General features: G+C 35.3%; 1 protein-coding gene across 13 annotated transcripts in view; it reads right to left on the bottom strand.

The window, feature by feature from the left end:
- The window catches only part of ptprfa (protein tyrosine phosphatase receptor type Fa), a 236,252-nt gene that overhangs the window by 145,497 nt on the left and 64,966 nt on the right, over window positions 1–25,789 (bottom strand). For all 13 annotated transcript variants that reach the window (XM_051111347.1, XM_051111346.1, XM_051111352.1 and 10 more), the window contains exon 2: window positions 8,051–8,221. In XM_051111347.1, the coding sequence (XP_050967304.1) occupies window positions 8,051–8,141 (91 nt within the window). In that variant the 5' untranslated portion in view covers window positions 8,142–8,221. The remainder of the gene's footprint in view (window positions 1–8,050; window positions 8,222–25,789) is intronic.

Below are 25,789 nucleotides of genomic sequence, written 5' to 3'. Positions count from 1 at the left end.
TAAAATAAAATACGAAAATATGAACCCAAAAATATGAAGCACCACAACTGTTTTCAACATAAATAATAATCAGAAATGTTTCTTGAGCAGCAAATCGGCATATTACAATAATTTCTGAAAAATCATGTGACGAAGTAATGATACTGAAAATTCAGCTTTGGTCACAGGAATAAATTACATCCTAAAATACATTAAAATAGAACATAGTTATTTTAATTTGCAATAATATTTCACAATAGAACTGTTTTTACTGTATTTTTGTTCAAATAAATGCAGCCTGGATGAGCAGGATATATAATAGATTGTTTATATTAGCTTTTTAATTAATAAATAAACAATAGTAGACCATATACTATGCTCTCCCAAAAGTATATAGACGCCTAAAGTATGTTACACAAAAATACATTTCATAGCATAGTTCAATTGTCTGTATCTGCTCAAATGCTGCAGGATCTTTCTGTTCATAACTTTTGCTCAATGTTTTCTAATTATCTGGTGTTTTGGTGATTTTTAGTAGATGTGTACCAGCAGACTTATATCCTGTAGACAATCTCTGTGTTTACAGTGTCTCTTTGGTTACCTTCATTCTCAGGTTTATTTAGTGCTGGTAAAGTACACAGGATGATCAGTGTGACTTCATGCACCACATGATCTGGACAGAATGGAAAAATCCAAACGAGCTGGTGGAAAATTCTCATCAGCCTGCATTTCTAAACTTTTCACGGTCTGTTGTTTCGTTCTTGGCAGGATATGACAAATATAATTATCTGCTCTTATAAATCTGTTTTTAATGCACCTATATACTCAATGTCAAACCTGCTTCCTCACATGTGAACGCGCGTGCGTCTGTCAGAACTGTATGCTCCTGGGTCAGTGTGTGTGGGCTGGTGTGTGCTCAGGGAAAATGAACAGGTACAAAGGAGACAGTGTGTGTGTGTGTGTGTGTGTGTGAGAGAGAGACAGAGATACAGAGAAAACCACACGCAGGCTTCTAAGCTCAGACATAGTCGAGCGTGAGAGTGATCAGGGCTTCAGAGACACTGCCCTATAGAAAAAAGTGCCAGAGAGAACACATACACACATACTGTATACGGCAATCTTCTCTCCAGTGTTCTCTAGTATAGCATAGCTGTCATTATATCAGAAGACTAATCAATGCTAAATGCTAGATCTCATTTCTTGACACCCTTTAGAAAACTATGATATATATATATTAATAATCTAAATAATAGAAAATTATATCTATATCTTTATATATATATATATATATATATATATATATATATATATATATATATTAGGGCTGTCAGTTTAGCACATTAACTTAAATAACACGATTAAAATATATTAACGCAGTTAACGTGCTGGCCCTGCCCCCAGACCTGTACATCATCTTATATTTCATAGTTGACTGTTAACAAATATGATGCAAGGCAACAACTCCATAAATGCAGTTATGCCCTGAAGTTCAAGATATTGGTACAAAAAAAATGCCCCTGTATGTGATTTGTCTCATATTTATTTCATATCACGTACCACTCGATATCACACAGGCAGCAAGAGCAATGTGACATGAGTGCTGATTTTGTCCTGATCTATTACAAGCTTAAATGTGACTTTTTTTACAACAGTTTAGTAAAGAAGAAGTTGATATTGTGTTATTTTGAACATTATATTATGTGTTTTTGCTCAATTTTGCAGAGAACATATTACCTTTGAGGCCATAGCAGAATTGTTGCGCATCTCCGACCAACACAACAGTGTTTAGCTTCTGAATGAATCTCCGTTTTGAATGAATCATGTGAATCAATGATTCAAAGGCCCATTCATAAAGAGAGCAATTCACTTCTTTCCTGAATGAATCAGTTGTTTGAACGAATCGAATTGAATGAGTGAATGACTTATAAAGATATTTATAGAGTATGATTTTATTAAAACAACAAAATAATAATAATATTATTATTAATAATAAATATATTAAACGGAAATTAAAAAAAATTCTGTCATCATTTACTCACTGTCATGTCATTTCAAATCTTTTGTGGAACATAAAATAAAGTATTTTGAAGACTTAAATTATCTTTTATGTTCCATAGTTTACACTGCATTTGCATTTGCCATTGCTGCCTAAATGTTTATATGTAATAAATTTAATGTTGAATCAAATAAAATATTTATTTATAAAGCTACAATTTGTAATATCTACTTGCTACTTTCTCATTTAACACAAAAATAGCTCTAAATAATCTTTTGTTGGTATTTTTTAGTCTTTTTACCGTATTTTTTTGTGATTAATTAGATTAATTATTCGACAGATCACGTAATTAATTAGTTTAGTTAGATTTATGAATTAGTTAGATATATGATAATATTTTCGTTCATATTCATCATAACTTTCATTCTTTCATGGTTAACTTTCATTCATGCATTAACTAATTTTTGTATCTTTGTAAACATTAGTTAATAACAATACAACTGTTCATATTTCGTTCGTGTCACCTTGTGTCCGGTTAAAGAATATTAAACTTTAGTTTTAAATAATGTATTAGTAAATATTGAAATTTAATGTGAACAAGATGCTTCAGATGCTCAAAGATGGTTTGTTCCATCTTTTATTTTGGTATCGACTTGGTAGAACGTACAGTTACTTTTGACACCCTTACTAGCTAATGAGTTGTAAATGAGTCAGATCAGCTCAAAGGTAAACACAGGGATAATTACAGTAATTTAATTTACAGCAATTTATGAATAATCATAAATCTAAATTGTATCTTTATTAGACAATGACCACCATTTGCCGTGTCACCTTCAATAAAGCCTTTATAAATAAATATGTGTACTAAATGAAACATCAAGGGACACACCAATGTTTTTTTTTTCTTTTTTTCTCTTTAATAGGGCTCCCTTAACTCTAATGAGTCTTTAATTTGAACACTTCCTCTCTCTGATGACAAAGACTTGCTGTGACACATTTCTGGCCTGCAGGATGTGCAGCGCTACTGCCGATGGATTTGAAGGCTGGCTCAGTCAGTGACTCCTGCTGTGTTTGTGTAGGTGTTCTCATCCTTCTATTGACAGAAACACTCTCATCTATTAAGACAGCAAAGCTGAGCTCTACAAGTGCCGTAACAGATACAGTGTGTCTTTTCAGTCTACAGTCACTTTATCTACCTGCTAATAACATACAGTAAACTCCCATTCAACACAGTCAAGCTCTTCGGATTAGTTTCTATTCTAAAGCACATTCTGTGTTTTTAAAGGCTCGGAAATTCAAATGCAAATAGTTCAACGGTTAAGAAGCATGTCCTAGTTGAAAAAAAAAAAGTTTTCAGGTTTCAGGAATTCATTAGAAATGCAATTCATGTCAGTTTCATACATATTTCATCAAAAACCATTTTGAATATTTTTATTCAGTTACTTCAAAATGTCACTTAGTGGATGCTGCTTTTATACTTCTTAGGTACAGGTCAATTTATATAAACATTTTCACAGTGTACATGGATACAGCTATTTATTAATGTATAAATAATAGATAAAAAGGCAAGTTTGCCTGAAAATTCTTCTCCACCTTCTTCTTCCATGTAGTTGCTACACTTCTGGCTGTATGCAAACAAAGAACTGCATCTTTATTGGTTTAAATTCTGCAAAGGGTGATTCATGAGCTCTCGCCATTGAGCAAGACACTTAACCTCAGGATACTCCAGAGGGATTCGACTTGAAATAGATGAACAATAAGTCACTTTGAATAAAAGCATCTGTCAGATTAGCAATTAGTAGCCCCCTCACCTCACACCCGACCTGAGCTTAGAGACTCACGGGAGTCACGACACAAACACTCAAAGGCCAAACATCCACTTCAGCAGCACAGGTTCAACCAAGATTGATTATTCAAATCAGTTCAGATTCGATTACGAAGCGCTTTGTCCGAATGAACGCATTAGAGGCGCTCCAGTGCTCGAGGGGTTAAAAAGGTCTGTGTAACAAGATTTCACTAAATCTGTTTAGATTTCAGTCTGAGTGTGTCTAAATAGAGCTTAGGGGTCTAAGGGGTCCGTTTTTAGCTGTCTTGCGTGCCCGGTCTAATTTAATTTTCTAAGGGATAGTCAGTTTTTGAAGGGGGAGACAAAGGAATCAGGCGAAGCAGAAAGAAAGGGAGCAAGATGGTTCATCTTCCTTTAATTACTGTAGCTGCATGTGGCTTTAGCAATGTCTGTGCGAATGTGAGAGGTGATTTCCTTCGCAAGGACTTTCCCTCTCCGATCACCGGAATTAATCTCATACTGGAATTAGTACAACTGCAGCTCTGCAACATGGATGCAGCACAGCATAATCAGACGACGAGCAGCGCTGCTGAAACCACATGCTAAAGTTGCACCATATTTGCTCTCATAAATAAAACATGACGATTTTGTACTCTGTGCTTAAAGACTACGTCCTACGCAAGTCTGCGAGGAGACTCGAAAGGAAAGTGTGAGTGGAGAAAAACAAAAATCGACTGAGTGGATCATAATGTGAACACAAGCTGGTCCAGCTGCTGGTGGGAAGACTTCAAACTGAGTGGAGAGAGAGACCGTGAGAGCCAGAGATTATAAGAGTGAGAAACCGGTGCATTCAGCTGAAAAACACGCTAAAGGCTTTTCTCACCCCTGCATGAGAGCGCAGAGCTCTGTCAGCGTGAAGAGCAAAGGAGAGCAGAGGGCAAATTCAGGAACGTTTGCCATCTTCCCCATCATTTCCTGAGTCGCAAACACTGATGGGTGCTAATAAATTTTACAATGCCAACAGACAATTACCCATCATTACAATGATTTTAGCTTACTTTTATGTTTCCCAAACATGTGCAATAGCTTGGGATTATGAGGCAGTTAAGACAAAAACATTGTAATCACATATCTGATTTAAAATTAAGTCATAAAAGTGGCAATAGAGTTTGATGTTTGATTTGCTTTTGCAAATTAGTGTCTGTGAATTGGTTCAAAACAAGAACAACATTTCACTTGCATCATCACTCAAAAATGTTCACAGAAAATGACTTTTCAGAATGTTTGACTGATTGTCGATTTTGAATGAGTCAACTTGAAAATGTAACTACAACTTGATTCTAATAACTTTTTCTTTATTAAACCTCCAGTTGAAGAAAATTCTATTCCAAGTGCACCACACACGCAGTTGTCAACAAGATGTAAATGTAAAAACAAATCACGTTAAACATTTTTAACAAAAAAGATGCATGACCTACAACTACATCTTGCACAAACTTGTCTTATACATATTATACTTTCAGAAAATGCTTTAAAAATATCTCAAAAGTCAATGTATTTCAAATTGAAAATGACTGAAGGTAAAACACCAGTAGACTATTATTACCTGTAAATCTTCTGTAAAAACAATGAACAGCAGCTTTCAGCCTGTCACCATGATGCAAGCATAAAATATCAGGCATACAGAAGTAGTTTTTTATTCGATTGCACTGCTTTTCCATATTTTTTTTTTATGTAAACATTGACACATCTGACTGTTGCACTTGCGTCTCTTGCAGCATCTAATGCATGAAACGGCATTCTAAAAATGCAGCACTTAAGTTAAAAGAAGTTTATTCCCATTATCTTGTATGTTTTTCCTATTCCACTACCCATGTCGCTTCTTTGACAGCACCAAAAGTGCATTATGTGTGAATGGCATCTAGCGATATGACACGTCACACGTGAGAAGTTAATCACATGCACCGACATGAGTTTGGATCGTTCCTTTCTTTTTACTGTTATCACTGGCATATTATCGAACTGTCTAATTGTAACGTTTTGTAATATTTATATTCAAAATCGCAATTTCTTGATTTCTAAAAAATAAAATCATGGCAAAAAATTTAACTCAAATTAATCAATAAAATCTGAAAAAGCGCCCAGCCCTGCTACATTTTACTTCCTGCATTAAATATTTGGGATTCACGTGGCTACAATGACTTATTGAAACATTTAAAAAATAATATTTAAAATATCTATGAACAAATGTTATTTTATGTCATTTTATAGCAAATACTATCAGACTATGTATGAAATTTTGTCAAAAGGCTCATATTTTTTATTAGCATTTTTTGTTAGGGCTGTCAAGCGATTGATCGTGATTAATCGCATCCAAAATAAAAGTTTCTGTTTACATACTATATGTGTGTTTACTCTGTATATTTATTATGTATATATAAATGCACAAATATACATGTATATATTTAACAAAATATATTTATATGAATATATATTTGAATATTTGAAAACAGCTAAAAGCCATCTCAGTCAAAAATTAGATAATGATACTGAGTGAATGCTCTCGACACATATTATACGTCCATCAAACACTTTTTCTTCAAACTCGCTAAAATACCAGCCTCAGCCCAATCAGAAGTACCGGTACTTGCACAGAAACCTATACATCTGAGCCTGATAAAAATGCATTTTTCAAAGAAAGACGTCAGATGGATTCAGCTGGTTTTGCATCTGAACTCTTCATTTATACCTGTATATAATTTAAATAATAAATAAATATAAATATTTTACATATAAATCTAAAAAAGTTTTCCTTAATATATACATGTATGTGTGTGTATTTATATATACATAATAAATATACACAGTAAACGCACATATAGTATGTAAACAGAAACTTTTATTTTGGATGTGATTAATCGTGTTTAATCGTTTGACAGCCCTAATTTATGTGATCAATAACGCAGTAAAAAAGTAATATTGTGAATTATTATTGCAATTAAAAATAACTGCTTTCTATCAGAATATATTTTAAAAAGTAATTTATTCTTGTGATGCAAAGCTGAATTTTCAGTATCATTACTACCAGTAATGATTATTATAATTGTTAGGAATCATTCCAATATGCTGATTTGCTGCTAAAGTAGCATTTCTCATTATTATCAATGTTGAAAATTTGTGCTGCTTCACATTTTTGTGAAAACTGGGATACATTTTTTTCAAGATTTTTTGATGAATACAAAGTTAAAAAACAGCATTTATTTGAAACATTATAAAGGTATTTAGTCAATGCAATGTATCCTTGCTAATAAAAGTATTCTGTAAAAGTATATTTATGGCCCACGTGTCTACGCTATCGCAAAACAACACAAATAAAAGACACAGCCAATACCTAACTTCACTTTGCTGCAAAACAAACACACTACATCTTACTTGGTCAGCCTTCTATAAGATAGCGACACGTAAATATATTTCTCAGGGTACACAGCGAAAATTCCACATAAGGTGAGTCCTAGTTTGGGAATGGTAGCGGTAAGTAAATGATTAATGCTGTTGGTATTACTGCACAATAAAGATCAGCAGCGATAATAAGTGACCAGACTTTGGTTTTCTTATTGTTTTTATTGGCCTCAGGGTTCAGGGACTACATGACATAAGGCCTGCGACTCTCATAGTGCTGCACAAACACACTCTTATCAATTCTGATCTACGGCTGGAGTAAACACAGCTATTTGATTTTGCAAAAATACTTGCTGAAATCTTTCTCAAGGGACCCTAACGCTTCAGGACCCAAATCTTTCAATAATGACAGCAACAATTTCCACAGCAAAAAAGCAAACCAGCAGGTCTCATATTTTCAGACTTTTTAATTTGCCCTTTAAAAGCTGGATAAATGTGATGCGAAGACCCACGCGGGTCCCTCGAGACAAACAAGATCGATGTGAATCTGAAAGAACCTTGCGCTTATGTTATTAAACAAACAACACGAACATCTCAAATCCCTCCGACATCCATATTTGCTCATCTTGGTTTTTTTTCAGGCTATGCTTATAGCACTAACCAGAATTCCCTCAATTTATCTGAAAGAAAATAACACTTGACAATCGGTGTGATGCAAAAAGACAGCCACTTTAGAAAAGAAGGTTGTGTTTGTTTTGTAAACAGCATGATATTCCCATTCCGCCGCACTTTTTTTTTTTTTTTTTTTTAGATCATAGATGTACCGACTTACAGTTACAGTCATGCACTGATAGAAGAGAGTTGTGTGTATTTTTAAGTGTGCTACTCACTGTCTGCGTGGATTGGCACCGCAAGGCAGAGCAGCAGCAGGAGGGACGTGGCTCTGCGGCGAGGAGAGGCCTGTTGGGTATGTGGCACCATGATTGGTGGATGGCACTCACCACAGGGGTTCCTAAACTCCTGCTGGATCACTACACACTCACGCTACCATTTAGTGAGACCTGATGGGGACACAAAGGAGAATGACATTAGAAAGACGCAATGCAAACACATACGAATCCTCACCCATGACATCATAACATTCCAAGACATGAGCTCATTCTGAGAGCGTTACATCACATTCCCGTATGTCTGTTGATCATCCCATCAATTAAAGCAATAGGAGAATGACATCATGAAGCATCATGTTAACGCAATCAAACATTACATCAGGGGTCACCAAACTTGTTCCTTGAGGGCCGGTGTCCGGCCGAGTTTACCTCTAACTTTCCTCAACACACCTGCCTGGAAGTTTCAAGTATACTTAGTAAGACCTTGATTTGCTGGTTCAGGTGTGTTTGATTAGGGTTGGAGCTAAACTCTGCAGGGACACCAGCCCTCCAGGACCGGATCTGGTGACCCCTTCATTACATCATCACATTCCAAAACATTACATCATAATTAGAACTTAAAGGAGAAGTCCACTTCCAAAACAAAGATTCACATATAATGTACTCACCCTCTTGTCATCCAAGATGTTCATGTCTTTCTTTCTTCAGTCATAAAGAAAGTATGTTTTTTGAGGAAAACATTTCAGCATTTTTCTCCATATAATGGACTGATATGGTGTCCCGATTTTAAACTTCCAAAATGCCTATATATACGGCTTCAAATGATCCCAAATGCAGTTGTAAACAATCCCAGCTGAGAAAGAAGGGTCTTATCTAGCGAAACGATCAGTTATTTTCATAAAAATAATACAATTTATATACTTTTTAATGTCAAACGCTCGTCTTGTCTTACTCTGCCTGGACTGTTTTTTTCCGGTTCATGACAGTTCATGTTCTCCCTCAACTTCAAAGTCGTCCTATATCGCTGTTTTACCTTTTTTGTTAAGGGTGTTTGATCTTCTTTGCATGTTCACTTTGCAAAGACTGTGTCGGTACTTCTTCAGCGATGTAGGATGATTTTGAAATGATTTTTGAAGTTGAGGGAGCAAATACGATTGGAGTTTTTCGACATACCCTAAAGCCGGGCTCACACTACAGGATTTTTAAAATCCTAACCGATTATGAAATCTGGTTGCAGTGCACACATAAGGACAATCTTTGCAGATTATCTTCCCTTAAATCTTAAACATGCACAAACTACATTTGAAAATTGTGGCGCATTACACACTACAGGATATTCTTAAGATTATCATGCCGGAGAGAGCGCCTCACGTGATCTTACGCAAAAGACGTCATTTCAGCAACTAATGTTTACATATGTTGACTAGCGTGCTAGCAGCTTTATGCACTCACTGTGTTGAAAACTGAGACGATTTCACTCCAGAGCTTTCCTTGCTCCATGCGGTTGCGGTATGTATTTAATATGTTAAAGACAGTGTTACTACAAAAACATACGAAGCAGTTTCCTCCACCTCCACTATCCAATGGACCATACAGCAGCTGTTTTGCGGTCGCGCATAGGCTGTTGTGAAAGTACTGACGTAATCATAGCCGTGATCATCCCGATTTAAAATCCTGAATATCAAACCCGATTTGTGTGAGAGCAGATCAGGAGGTGCAAGATTCGATCTGTGAATGTCTCACATTACCAGATAATCCGTGCCGAACATCGGGACCGATCGAGGTGCTCGACAAGATTTTTGCTCCGCTTCTCGGAGTGGAAAATCGGGGCAAAATTGGGCTAAAAATCCTGTAGTGTGAGCCCGGCTTAACTGTCTTGAGCCAGAATACACAGAGTTCAAGGAGAGAAAGCCAAGACGAGCGTTTGAGATTAAAAAGTATTTAAATTGTATTTTTTTTAATGAAAATAACCGTTTTGCTAGATAAGAGCCTTCTTCCTCAGCTGGGATCGTTTACAACCGCATTTGGAATCGTTTGAAGCCACATTTAAACTGCATTTTGGAAGTTCAAAATCATGGCACCATATCAGTCCATTATATGGAGAAAAATCCTGAAATGTTTCCCTCAAACAACATAATTTCTTCACGACTGAAGAACGAAAGACATGAACATCTTGGATGACAAGGGGGTGAGTACATAATATGTAAATCTTTGTTTTGGAAGTAAACTTCTCCTTTAATATGTCATAAGTCTTCTGAAGTCACACAGTGTTTGTGAGGAACAGAGCCAAAATGAAGTCATTATATACTAAAAATCATGTGACACAGCAGTGTAAATATGTGAAAAAGAATTTAAGATTTTAAATCTGCAGAGGGGTAGACTTTCCTTCAAAAATTACAAAAACCCACACACACGAACAGAAAACACTGTAAAAGAGTATAGTTTGTCTAATGAGTATATTGTTTGTCTAGACAAACATTCTTCATTTTAAATCTAATCAAACTTTGCTTTATCACTGAATCTAATGAAAGCTTGCAGTTCAAATCAGAGTTCAGAGATGCTGATTCAATAACCATGATTGAAAAATGATTAAAACCAGTGATTAAAAATGGATACTTGCACTTTATCTTTTAAACTATTCATTAAGAGAATCAGCTCATGATGAGTCATTCATTCTGGAATCAGACTGCACTGGTTGTGCTGAGTGTTTCTGATTCACTAAATACAGCTGGTTCATAAGAGTCATTTGTTCGTGAATCAGAGTACACTGGTCAACACTGGGCTTATGCTTGTTAGTGTGTGCAGCCTGCAAAGAAAAGTCAACAGAAAGTGATTTATTGTCATTATTTTGAGGTTTATTAATGCACAGGTTATCAACACAGACTGACAACTCACATTCACAACTTGTGTGAATTATTTATCTTTTTTTTCGGTGCTAAAATATAAAATAAAATTAGATGAAAAATTCCATTTAAAAATTCAATGAAAAATGCCAACATACATCGTTGCACTACAGGCGTCCCAAGTTCGAATCCTTACTTGAGGACCTTTCCCAGTCCTACCCCCTATCTCTCTCCCACTTTGCTTCCTGTCAATTCTGATCTGTCCTATTCTAATAAAGGCAAAAATGACAAAAAAATGAATCTTTAAAAAAAAATCTGTTTAGTTTAGTACAAAAAACTAACATTTCAGTAAAAATCAAATAAAAAAATAATGTAAAAAAAATAATAATAAAAAGAACACAAATACTAAAACTTAAACAAAAATTAAAATAAAAAAGTAAAAATAAAAGCAAATTCAAAATATTAATAATAAATACTATAGGTATATAAAATACTAAAATAACACTCGTAGTAAGACAGAACAAAGGGAAATTGTGATTTATTTCAATACGGCTTTAAGGATTCATCTAAGGATTCATTTCTCAGTGGCGTTATTGGTCATCAGGGGAACATAGAGAGTGAGTCATTTTCATTTTGGGCTGATCAATTCCTTTAACACAATGACATCATGCACACAACAAATGATGTCACTGTGTTAATTTAATAAAGTGGTTTTAAACACAAGCAAATGAGCTTCAGCCACAATGAGTCCCCGGAGAGCGTTTCAACGACCACAAACACCTCTAGCCTTTTGAGGACACACGCGTTGCACCGGGTTCACGCCGAGTGCATGCGTCTAGTGGTTTGTGTGTGTTAACAGCCCGTGTGCTGAGGGCTCTCGTGTGTCTTTTCGATGAAGCCACCCCATGCACGCTCTCACTCACTCATGATTAAGATGATGCATTCATTTATTAACCAGAAGCGCTCATCATGTAATTGGCCGGACCTGGGCTAATTAATCATGCTCACACAAAGCAGACATCTGCTATCCAACACACCCCCTCTGCCACAGAGAAAATAATCATGGAAACACCACAGAGAGAGACGCCCGTAGACCAGCACTAATTACACCGCCACCGCAGCAGGAAAGTTTGGAGCCGCTGGCGCTCAGCAAACAGCTTCCACCCTCAAACGCCGTTTGATCGGGAGCTGAAGGTGCGCTTCCACATTCCTGCAGGCTGAGCAGACGGAAACATCTCTCCGTCTCCGAGCGCGCCATTTCTCCTTCTTATTATGGAAATCATGAGTCTGGAACAGAACCGCTGAGCTGACAGAGTCACCGACGCTGCATTAAACTGCGAGCATTTAGGGACAAGCACACACAAACACCGCAGCGCGTGACGCTCGGCACACACCAGCCTCTCTGCTTCAGCACACGCTGTAATTACAGCAGGCAGCTCCCCACCGTCTCTGCCTTTCCAAAGAAAACACAGGCTCTGCTTTTGAGTGGATGCTACAATTGCGCCAGCCAAGCGTCTCTGGCGTGCCCAACCTGCAGGCTCTCCTGAACATTCCTGCAGGAAGAGCACGCTGGGAAAACAAAGCGTGGACTCTACGCAGCCAGAATTTCTAAAGAACCCAGTCGCTTCTGCTGAAAGACAAATGATACGAGCAGCCAGCTAGACTCTCCATGATGACAAGTGTGTTTTAATGAAGGGTCAAAGGTCAGACCGTTTCTTTCAGGACGTGACTGCACAGAAACTGCACAGTGGGGATGCAGTGAATTCGGAAGCACACGTCGCAACTTCAGTCACCGCCCTGGTCTTACTTCATGAGTTGCATGCAATTCATATATAAATTAAAAACAGTCTAAAACTAAAAATAATCAAGGCATGTTCTGCAGACCATTTTTCACTAAATGAAGGACAAATATTGAATATATAAATGGGGTTGTTGTTTTTTCATCTAGTAGCCAAGGCAACATTACCTAATTTTATTTAGTTTAACTTAAAAAAAAGACTAATAATAACACTGAAATTAAATAATAGACATATTGAAAAAACGAATAAAAAAGACAGATAAATTACAAATTAAAACTTTAACTAAATTTCAAATGAAAACAAAGAGATAGATAAATAAAACTAATTTAAAAAATTCACAAAAACAAATAGTATCTAAATGATATTAAATGATGCCAATGAATCACTAAATTTTGAATTGATTCATTGACATGATTCATTTGAACTGAATCAAACTAACCAACTCAAATGCTATTTTTGCTATCTGAGTTAAGATAACAGAGAAACAGAGTAAATAATATTTTGGCATTCTTTTATGTCTTTCACCTAATGCTACAGTTGTGCAACAAGGAAGAAATGTGAAATTAATTACTAATTATGACTAATAAAAATGCATTAAAATTAAGGTTACACTTACAATGTTGCATAATTTTATTAACAACAGTAAATATAGTGCAAAAATATGCCAATGAATCACTGAATTTTGAATTGATTCACTGAAATGATTCCTTTGACCTGATTAAACTAACAAACTCAAATGCTATTTTTGCTATCTAAGCGAAGATAACAGAGAAACTATAACATTTTATGCCTTTCACCTAATACTACAGTTGTGCAACAAGGATGGAATGTGAAATTAATGACTAATTGCATGCATGACCTAATAAAAATGCATTAAAAGGACGGTTACACTTACAACATTGCATAGTTTTATTAACAGCAACAAATATATTTCAAAAATATGAAAATAAATCATTGAATTTTGAAATGATTCATTTGAACTGAATCAAACTAACCAATTCAAATGCTGTTTTTGCTAAGTTAACATAACAGAGAAACTATTAAATTTTTTGTTTCTCAGCTGCGCAACAAAGAAGGAATGTGAAATTAATGACTAATTATTAGACATGCTTGGCCTAATAAAAATGCTTTAAAATTATGGTTACACTTACAATGCTACATAATTTTATAAAAAGCAACAAATGTATTGCAAATATATAGCAAATATTCAAAATATTGCCCCGTCGACTTATCTTTATCAACAGTTTTGTATTCTAGAATGGCTGTTGCAGGATGTACTGACCTCCTCTAACATAAACGCACATAAATTCTGCATAATTCCAGTCCCAACATGATGTTACTTATTTTCTGGAGTGTTTGATAGGCTGAAAAGAGCACTTGCTTTATTACCTCTGGATTGATGGATAATCTATCATAATCCCAAAGGAGAAATTGGTTGCTAGAGATTTCCTGTGCCTTGACAGAAAACCCCTCAGCACAGGCCAGCAGTGCTAATATCTGACATACACTTAGAAAATCAATGCTCTTTGAATATTAATAAAGAGCTACACTTAAGTTCATCAGTCTGATGCGTATGTACTTTCCTAAACAGCGCTGCCATTTAAAAAGCACATTTGTTGCCGGATATTCAATTAAGCAAATGAAATCAGGCAAATGAGGGGAGAGGGCGCCAGTTCGGAGAGCTCGTTTGTTGTGCTGCTCATTTAATCACATCAATATTGTTACAAAGAGTGCCACTATTATCTATCCATGCCATTTTTTTATCCCTGAAATGGATGTTAATATTCAAATGTCAAGATTCTTGCGTGACTTCACATAAACTGAATGAAACATTTCTCTGTGAAGGCAGGCGGAAAGAAAGGAAATCTCTCTGTGTAACTATAGCCAATTGAATATGTGACGATCTAGATCAAGATTTAGATTTTAATAAAGTCAAATACATACACTTTTGTACCCAATATAATTTCTAAATTACCCAAATAAAATCGATCTGAACGTTTGGAGCTGATTGAAACAGATCATACATAGAAGTCTCAGTAAACTAAGCAAACTAAGGGTGATCATTCATATTGAACAAAAATCAGTGGTTTACTTTCACAGATTTCCAAGATTCATTATAAAGACCTGTTACTTTGTTTCTTTCTTTTAAATGAACATCAAACATCAAAGCGATGCTTCAAAAGCACATACTACAGAAGACTTTTTGCATATTGGCTTCGTCATATGCACACTTGTCAACATTATGCTTTAAAAGATCTCATTTTGGCCAAAATTCATCAAGCATCAACTGAAAAGTCACCATAAATATAATGACAATATTGATGTGAGCTACATTTTGACAGTGTCAGATTGTTAGTTTGGCAACATTAGCAGTTCACCATGGTTTACAGATGCAAACTCTTTATTTTTCTCAGGGTCTGAGGCAGGACAGAGTCAGCTATGCTTATAGTGACAGGCAGAAAGCAGCAAAGAGGGAATGATATCTTCTCGCAGCAGACTCTGGGGGTGTGAAGGGGAAAGGATGAAATTTTCATCCTGCAGGAGGAGCACCCTCGAGGGGGCCGCAGTCTCTTATCTCCCCTGTTATCCGCCCACTCCCAATGGGAAGGAGGCACAGAGTGAGTCATAGACACCGGCTCTGTATTCCAAACAGTTCATCCAAATTTCATTAAGGACAAGAAGTGCCAAGACTGGTGGATATTTAGTTAAGCAGGGGACTGCGGTTCATCAGCAATGCTAATGAGACATCTGTGTCTCACTTAATTCTGGATATACACTAGCAGTTAAACATCTCATTCCTTACTATGACTACTCTCCACACTCTCCACAGCAAAGCCATGAAAACTGTGGAATAACACAAATGGAAGTATGTAAAATTGTGACCAAGGTAGTGATGAAAAAAAAAAAAAAACTCTTTTCATGAGGTGCATCCTGGGATGCTTATAAATACTTTTAAAAGAGATCACATGCATGATTTTAAAAAATATAAATAAATGCATAATAATTATAATAATAATATAAAAAAAACTAAAATAAATCAAAATAAAATAATAAAAAAGTAAAATAAAATAGTATTATTTTAGTATTAGTAGTGGTAGTAGTAGTGATAATAAATTGTACCCATGCTTTGTTTTATTTACAAATATACTAAAAAGTATTATTACTTTTAAATAAATAAATAAACAAAAAGTTACAAAAAAAGAAGAAAATAAATCAAAATAAAATAATAAAGTAATAGCAGTAGTAGTAGCAGTAGTGATATTAATTGTAAATTATACCCATGCATTATTTTCTTTACAAAAATACTAAAATGTATAATAAATAAATAAAAAAATCTTTCTTTACAAGGTGCATCTGGATGCTTATAAAAACTATTTAAAGAGATCACATGTACACTTTTCAAAATAAATAAATAAATTTACATAAATAATTAAATAATTAAGACAAAATAATAAAAAAAGCTAAATAAAACACTTATTATTAGTATTAGTAATATTAATAGTAAATTATACCTATGCATTATTTTTTACATATATACTAAAAATTCTTATTCATTATTTATTAATAAATAAATAAATGAATGAATGAATGAATGAATGAAGGTAACATCCGGAAGCTTATAAAAACTATTTAAAGAGATCACATGTACGCTTTTTTAAACAAATACATAAATATAATAAAAAGTTACAAACACATAAATAAATAAAAAATTAAAAATGTAAAATAAAATAAAAATGCACCTATTAGTAGTAGTAGTAGCAGCAGCAGCAGCAGTAGTAATATTAATAGTACATTTTACCCATACATTATTTTCTTTACAAACATGCTAAAAATGATAGATAGATACATAAATAAATAAATAAATAAATAAATAGCACTTTCTTCATAAGGTGCATTTGGTTGATTATAAAAACATGTACACTTAACAAAAAGGTAAATAAATAAAATAAATAAACAAGTAAATAAATAAAAAGTAAAAAAAAAAAAAATTATATAATTTAAAAAGTAAAAACGCACCTATTAGTAGTAGTAGTATAAAATCTAAATACAGTAAACCAAACTTTAATAAAAAAATAAACAAATATGTCTGCCCACAAAATTAATTTCAAACATTTAGGCAGACGTCTTTACATCAAAAGGTTCTTAAAATGAGAAAAATAAATGCAAGACTGAGATGCATACTATAAATTTAGTCAAGTGTGTCCAAACTCATGCCTGGCAGCTTATATGTGGCATCAAGCTATCCTATATGTCAAGAGTGTGCATGTCTTTAAAACTCTAGCTTTCATCTTATAGCTGATGGCATGCATGGACAGACAGGAAGAGGAATTCTGGCTCATGCAGAGTGATAGAGCTCATCACTGGCAGCCAGGTGCAAACACGCGGCTCCACCGGTCGCCCTGCAGCTACGCAATCCTGCGAGATTTGTGGCTTTCAAGTGCTGTGCGATGCGAGGAGATTTGTGGAGCGGCTGAGGGAGATTTGTGCTGCGGCAGGAATTTGTGAAAAGGGAAACGGATCTGAGGCCGTAAATATTGAAGCAAAGGCAGGAGTGGAGGCTCATTGTCTCAGCAGAGAAAACTTAGGAAAATGAAGATGCCTAAAGCATTTTGGTGTGCTTCCTTTTCCTTTTTAACACGAATACACACAGTAATACACACAAAACAAGGTTTTAAGATCATATTGCCCAGAGAATAAGAGTTGGGTGATATATGTGACTCAGGACCACAAAACCAGCCAAAAGGGTCAATTTTTTGAAATTGAGATTTATACATCATCTGAAAGCTTTTAAATGATGTATGGTTTGTTATGATAAGACAATATTTGTCCGAGATACAACTATTTGAAAATCTGGAATCTGAGGGTCAGTGTTAATTTTGACAGCAAATTCTGATTTAGTCTTAGTCTTAGTCTTTGGAATAATACACCATTTAGTTTTAGTCCTATTTTAGTCATCTGAAATCTTTTAGTCTTAGTCTAGTCTAGTTGACTAAATATCATAAGAGTTTTAGGCTTAGTTTAGTCTTAAGTCTTTTAGTCTTAGTCTAGTTTTAGTAGACCAAATATTAGCATATTTTTCTCCATAATTCACGTAATTGTAAGTATATTACAATATATGGAAGCATATAGAGAATACAGGCACATATCTAATTGCTGTGATAAAAAACATTTATTTTATTAAATGTCAAAAACATTAGCCTTTTTCACAAAAATAACCATAAGACCTGCTCTCCCTGAACAATATACATGCTCCCTGAAAAAGATATGCATTGTCCCTGAATTATATGAAACGCATATGACATCCTAGACCAAGCTCTGACATTTCTGTCTGTCTGTCTGTTCATGAGACATACCGCTGCCCTCGGACCGCGTGCACAAAACGTTAGCGTGTTGCTAACGAGAAAAGTCAACTTAAATTAACCAAAGCTTTGTAACCAAGACTGTGCATCCAAGTATAATGTATAACAAATGTCCTCATAACTTGAAAACCGCGGCTTTTGAAAATGGCTTTGCCAAGATCAACCTGCCCTCAAAAGATTCGCTCTGATTGGATTTCCCCACAAAAGGGTAGTTCTTATTGGATCTCTTCTCCATTCGTCCCGCCCCAACATTTTCCTCTCGTTTTTATTCGTTGACTAAAGTGTCAGTTAAATTTCGTCATCGTCTTCGTCATCATATCTGACTTTTTATTTAGTTTTTATTTAGTTTTCGTCTGTAAAAAATGTTCGTTGACGAATATTTTTCGTCATAGTCTTCGTCAACGAAATTAACACTGCTGAGGGTGCAAAAAAAAATCTAAATACTGAGAAATTCACCTTTAAAGTTGTCCAAATTAATTAATTAATTAATTCTTAGCAATGCACATTACTAATCAAAAATTAGGTTTTGATATATTTACAGCAGGAAATTTACAAAATATCTTCATGGAACATGATCTTTACTTAATATCCTAATGAATTTTGGCATAAAAGAAAAATTGACACTTTTGACCCATGCAATATATTTTTGGTAAAATACAAATATACCCGTGCTACTTAAGACTGCTTTTGTGGTCCAGGGTCACATATAGCAAATAATTACAATATATTTTCAATATATTTTACTGGAAATTAAAAAAGCAGCATAGCGAATATTGTTTTTTTATTCATTATTGTTGAATGTGGTAAAAAATTGATGACTTGACTAATTTTAAGTAGACTTTTCACTTACTTATTAAATCTAATTGGCTGTTTGGCTGAAATGATGTTTTGTCTGACTGAAAAAGCACCCTTTCAAGCCACTTCAGAGTAAATATACAAATATTAAGACATATACTGAATATCAGTAAAAGGCTGAAAAATATCACAGATATTTGCTCAGCGCTATATAACATGTTTGTGTTCCTCAGCTATCAGTCTGAATTCAATCCATTCCAGACACTCAACAACTTCATCTTTTTACAAGCCATTTATACACACAAAAAGCACTAAAACTTTGGATGGCAGGTCAGGGCAGTATCCACTTAAAAATCAATAACACAAAACACGGAGACAGATCTTGACCTTGACTGATTCATAGTCTTTGTCTCAATGGTTTTACTGCAGTCATTCTTGAGCGCCTTGCAGGAGCTTTCTGAACAATACACTTTTTTTAAATCTTTCTTTGAGGGAAGCACTCAGTGTGGTGTATGGCGCTTACAGGATTGTGTGGCCGGAGGGGAATCTGGGAAAAAAAAACTTATCACTTATCACCCTGCAACTAATTATTAGTGGCGAGAGAGAGAGAGCTAAAAGTGTGCATGAGTATGTGAGTTAGAGATAAAAAATCTAACAAGAGAGAAGAGATGAGCCCCTCAGGACACGCTATTGCAACATCCTGTGGCGCAGCCATAAAAGATTTACAAAATAACTTTGGCCCCCAGTGCAAAGTATCAACAGCGAAGTTAATGGTGTGATTACACTAATAAGGGAAGGAAAAGAGATGGAACTGTGCTGCATATAATGACAGGGCGAAAACAACAGATAAAGAGAATGCAGGAGCGTGTGATAAATGCAACAGCAGCTTGAGATGCGACCACACAGAGCGATTTGAGAGGAAAAATCCTCCTGCTCTCTGCGGTCGAGGTGTAAGACATCTGCGACTGGTGCTGCTATATTATATGAGCAGAGCAGGTTGAGTGCATTGCACTTTTATTGTTCATCTTTTATAGCACTGACTCCAGACACTTACACCACACTTGAAATATATGAAGGGCATGCAACGCCAAGGTCTGATTCAGGTTTGATTCACAGAGAATGGATGAACTGATAATATGTACCTTAAATGCAATGTACAGCTGAAGTCAAAAGTTTGCAGAATCTGCAAAATGTTAATTATTGTACCAAAATAAGAGGGATCATGCAAAATGCATGTTATTTTTTATTTAATACTGACCTGAATAAGATATTTCAAATGAAAGACATTTACATATAGTCCACAAGAGATAACAATAGTTGAATTTATAACAATTCCTTCATAAATTTATAAAAAGTCCTTCAGGTCCCACAGATTCTTTGGTTTTTCAGCATTTTTGTGTATGTGAATCCATTCCAGCAATGACTGTGTGATTTAAGATCCATCTTTTTGCACTGAGGACAACTGAGGGACTCATATGCAACTATTACAGAAGGTTCAAACACTCACTGATGCTCCAGAAGGAAACACAATGCATTAAGAGCCGGGGGTGAAAACTTTTTGAATTTCAAGATCAGGGTAAATTTAACTAATTTCATCTTCTGGGAAACATATTAGTGTCTTCAGTAGCTTCTAAACGGCAGTACTAAATGAAAAAAATATGATATTTAGGTAAAATAAGAAAAATGTACACATCTTCACTGTTCAAAAATGTACACACCCGGCTCTTAATGCATTATTTTTCCTTCTTGAGCATCAGTGAGTGTTTGAACCTTCTGTAATAGTTGCATATGAGTCCCTCAGTTGTCCTCAGTGTAAAAAGATAGATCTCAAAATCATATAGTCATTGTTGGAAAGTGTTCAAATAAACAAAAATGCTGAAAAACTAAAGAATTTGTGAGACCTGAAGAATTTTTCCGAAGAACATTGGGCAGTTTAACTGTTCAGGACAAATGAGGGACTCATGAACAACTATCACAACTATCACAACTATCAAACAAAAAAAAACAGCTGTGGATCATTCAGGTAACAACACAGTATTAAGAATCAAGGGAATGTAAACTTTTGAACAGGGTCATTGTTATAAATTCAACTTTTATTTTCTCTTGTTGACTATATATAAATGTTTTTTATGTGAAATATCTTATTCAGGTCAACACTAAATAAAAAATAGCACGCATTTTGTATGATCCCTCTTATTTTGGTCAAATAATTAACATTTTGCTGCAAGGTGTATGTAAACTTTTGACTTCAACCGCAAAATAAATAAAATCATCTGCAAAATGTATAAATGCATGTCACTGCATTACAAAACAAAAAATATTTATTGTTTTATCATTTAAAAAAATAACAAAACATAATGTTACTTATTTAATTAAACTGATGCGTTTTATTGCCTAGTTGGTTTGGATAAAAGCACATGCCAAATGCATAAATGTAAATGCAAATATTATTGCATTAAATAAAATCTACAATATTACACAAAATGTATTGTTTTATAACAATATAAACTAACAAGCATAACTGTTATTTATTTATTTTGCTTAAAAGGGGGTTTGCTATTATTAAAATGCTCACTTTACTTATTATATTCTTATTACTGCAATAAAACATATATGTTTCATAGTCAACGTGCAGCATTCCTGATTCAGTTCGCTGGATCATGTAAAGTTGTCTCTATATAAAAAGTGTTTAAAGTGGGTAGCAGATGGGTTGGAAAATTCTTGCTTATGTCAAGCAAAAATTAGCGTGCACCAATGATTCATTCCCAATAAGAAGAGGAACATGAATTAAGATGATAAAAAGCCTAATTTTGTTTTCATGTAAACCTTAAGTGTGTCTCAAGAGTGTGAATAATTTATGAGGGTTATTGTGCAAGTTTTTCACTAATAGCCTAAGACAAAAGTGCAAGTCAGGACACCAACAAATGAAAAGGTGGATGAGGGAAGAAGATTCTGGAAGAGAAAGTGTAAGCGGATTATTCCTGAGTTTGTTGACAGTGCTTGGCATGCCAAATCGGTATTTGTTTAAAAGGTTTATGAGGAATGATATCTGCTCTTTACACTTCTGAGGTGCGGACGTCTTGTCTTAAAGTCAGTTGAACACGTCTAACAATATGATGTCATGCAAGTGGATCAAGAAATGATTTATCAGGTTTGAGAACATGAGCAGGGTTTAAAAATTAATCAGAAATCAATCAAAGGTTAGTGAAGGATGTAGCTATTGAAGCCTACAAAGGAGAACAGATGACCCAGTAGAGCAGAACACCTCGAGCGATTAGCGCGAATGGGCATTTCAGGAAGTCTGAATCTCTGAACGCGAGCCAGAAAGACCACGGCCTATTCATGCCGTCACATTCCCACAGCATTCCAAGATTCCATTCGGAGTGTTTTATTGCTCTGTACAGACGTATTCTGAAGCCTCCATAAAACTGTCACAGCTCTGAATGCACTGGAGTTAAAGCTGATCTACAGCCTGATACACAATAATGAGTTAATGATTAGCCATGGGTGACCCAGCGCTTCAGTGAGCCGGTCAAAAGCGCCCCAGACGCCAAGATGTGATGAATTGCACGTCCCGTCGCCTGGCTCTGTGCAACCGAACCTACGATTGTGGCAATTACATAAATTGCGGTCAACCGTCCAGATTTATACTCATCCCATGAGTCTTATTCAGCACCGGTGAGGTTTCTGTTTAACGAATCATGAGACCAACACAAGACAAATATGACTTTATATTATCAGCTGCGGTGTTTGTTTATACTGGCAACCACAAGAAAGCATATGCAGCCTTTATAAAACTAAACAGATGCTTACAGGGATAATTCACTCCAAAAATTCTAATTCTGTCATAATTTATTCTCCCTCATGTCATTCCAAGCTCATATGACTTTCTTTCCTAATACGGAAAAACAGTTTTCAAATCTCATTCACACGGCTGGAAACTTGTCACAATGAAATTGGTCCTGTGCCAAAAATAGTTATTTAAATATATGTAAAATGCAAATGTAAGGATGATTTGAGATCTAATACATAGATACAATTTTAGGGACAGATTCACTTTCAATTTATGGATTATTTATCTATTGAAGATGATGGATTTCAGGTAATTCACCTTAATGTTTTTTTTATTTTGTTTATACAAAGTAATTTTTATATTTAGATTCAAAGCAGCTTCACAGTATTAAACAGCACAGTAACAGAATCAATGATGCTAACTTCTCAAATTTAAGACTAAATTCTGCTGTAAAGCAGCTCTAAATGACAATAGTCACTATTCAGCTCAAGTGAGTTCAGCGCTGATTCAGTTCAGTTCAATAACTGTGTAAACCTCATCAATAATAAGCAGCTCATCTGAAGACAGTAGTGTTATTATTCAACTCAAGTTCAAAGATTCAATTCTGCATCAATGTTGCAAAAAATAAAAAATAGTGCATAAAGCAGCTCTACAGAATACAACAGTCTCATTATTAAGCTCAATTCAGTTAAGATTTGTTCTCATCCAATAGTATGTCAAATATGACATTTTCATAGTTAGTAGGCTATTTCATTTGGTCAGTGCAGTGAATCTTTAGAACCCTAGGAAATCCATTTATATATAATTTTAATTTTATAATATATATAATTTTTCTGGACTCCTCTTTAATGGTTAAATGATTTATTTATTTATTTAATTAATTAAAATCCTAAAACGTAACATCAGTTTATTAAAAGTTTAACAAAAATTATATGTTTAGGGCCCTATGAAATGTTTTATTTTTGCCCACCTTATGCCGTATTGTTACTAAATTCTGTGTTCTAGCATGTCTAATTATTTGAATGCATGAAAACAAGTTTTATTTATTCTTACAACAGCCTTGTGTAAGGTTTATGTTTCTCAGAAATGGTTGTGTATTTGCATTTTTCTAGTTATAAAGTGAAGGCATAAAGCATTCATTTCATTTATCCTTTAATTAATGAAATTTAAACACATTTTTATTTTTTGGCAAATAAAGTGGATTTAAAAATAAGGTTTAAAATAAGGTTTTAATGATTTTAGTAGTAGTAGTAGTAGTAGTAGTATTACGTACATGCTGCTGAACATTAGTAATATACTTCTGCCACAATGACTTTTATTATGACGGGTTGCCGTGAATACCTTTAAATTTCTGTGTGTATATGATATGACGATTATTTACTTAAATGAAATGGTAAAATGCTCACGAAGTGACTCAGAGCAGTTCTGGAGATGTTGTTCATGTATTTATGTTGTCATTTAGTGAGACTGCAGACACTAATATCACAGGAAATGTCACAAGTTCAGTACGAGTAGTAAACGAAACCATGCATCTGCATCATTTTTTAACACAGAGACATGCAGAATTTATATTTAAATAGCCGTTTTGCGGCTTAATATTTACAAATATTAGTCCATATCGCGCTTTGATTTAGGTGTAATGACCTACTTTTGATTAATTCATTCAAACTTGACGGGTTCCGTCCACGTTTTGCGCATCGCGGAAATCACAGGGCCTTATATCTTGCATAAAAAGCACCTTCTAGTCTGTGTGATCTGTTCTCTGAACATGGCTTAGACTCCTCCTTCAATGCAAGTCTGTTTCACCATCCAGCAGGTTTTTATTTTTTGCATCTGATATTTAAATGAACAGCACAATCAACAAAACACATGATTTGAAGAATCATTTACTGTATGTTTGGAGCACAAATGCTACAGGATGAGTTTCCAAAGTTTGATATTTAGTGTGTTGAGCTTCAATACTCAACAACAAGTTTAAAAGTTCAAAACGTGGTTGTAATTGCATGCATGTCGATCTTGTGTCATGTTGTATTGGAAATCCAACAAAAAGACCAGTTACTAACCGTTAATCTCTCCTTATAGAAAGAATCACTGTCAAACATGTTTGCTCGAAGGCTTTTGCTGATTCAAATAAAAGCCTAAAATGATTAAACAAGCATAAAATCTTTAAAATCCTATGGTTTTCTGTCATGCAACAACTGGGGGAGTTGCTCATAAAGTAGCTGGTTTAGGATTCGCACACAGTGCAGCGCATTGATTGTTGTGTTTTGATTAATTGGGGTTTCAGAGGCGTCTCATAAAGGCACCGCATGTGATTAAACGCTGAGGGCCAGAGAGAGTGCCGTCGACCAATTAAATGATACCGTCTGCCACCAATCAATATCCTGAAGCTAACATTTGGGAATAGGCACTTTGCGCTTGAGAAGCTGTGACAGTGACATCCGTTATGACCTTTTGAGCGAGTGATGGCATGAGTTCAGAGGATTTAGGCATTCGTGTAAGCACTAGCGTAAATGGTGTGGCCCGTAGGTGACCCGGGTTAATGTTCAGCCTCGGGACACAACAGTAATTAACCTCCGCAGGTATCTGACCTCACAGAGTGCCGGCTATTTGCTCACCTGTCTGACCCTGAATGTTTCACCGTGTGTCCAGGGAGGGTTTGCTGTCGTGACCTACCCAGTGCACTTTCATGCTCAGCTCTGATTCATTAGCTGTACGGGATATCAGTCACACGCACGCTCGCCAACACACTTCCTGGGGAATAAACACGCCACCTGCTTCTCGTTATAATGCACAAGCGCACAAGTGTGCCACATCTATCACAATTAGAGCTGGATGTGTGGTATAACAGGAGTGAGAGGTGATGGCTGACGGGTTGTCCATGATGTTGTCTCACGCTCAGTTAAAACGCACCTGTATTTCCTCTTATGCACGAGTGCGCTTACAGAGAGCACAAGAGAGAGAGCGAATGCGTTTCTATCTGCCAGCTGGGTTATAATAGTACAGCAGTTCAGCAGGAGGGAGGGACGGCGTGATGTGGCTCATGGGAGGAAAAGGGGAGCCGCTTTACGAGTCCCTCGAGCACATAAATCTGTCTATTATAACAATGTGGTCAGTGGCCATAGCAGGTCCCTCCTCAGAGAGATGGG

This window comes from Labeo rohita, chromosome 6, assembly GCF_022985175.1.
Source record: "Labeo rohita strain BAU-BD-2019 chromosome 6, IGBB_LRoh.1.0, whole genome shotgun sequence".
NCBI classification, from domain to species: domain Eukaryota; kingdom Metazoa; phylum Chordata; class Actinopteri; order Cypriniformes; family Cyprinidae; genus Labeo; species Labeo rohita.
The sequence above is the reverse complement of the archived record's forward strand: the minus strand, read 5'-3'. Positions and strand labels throughout refer to the sequence as shown.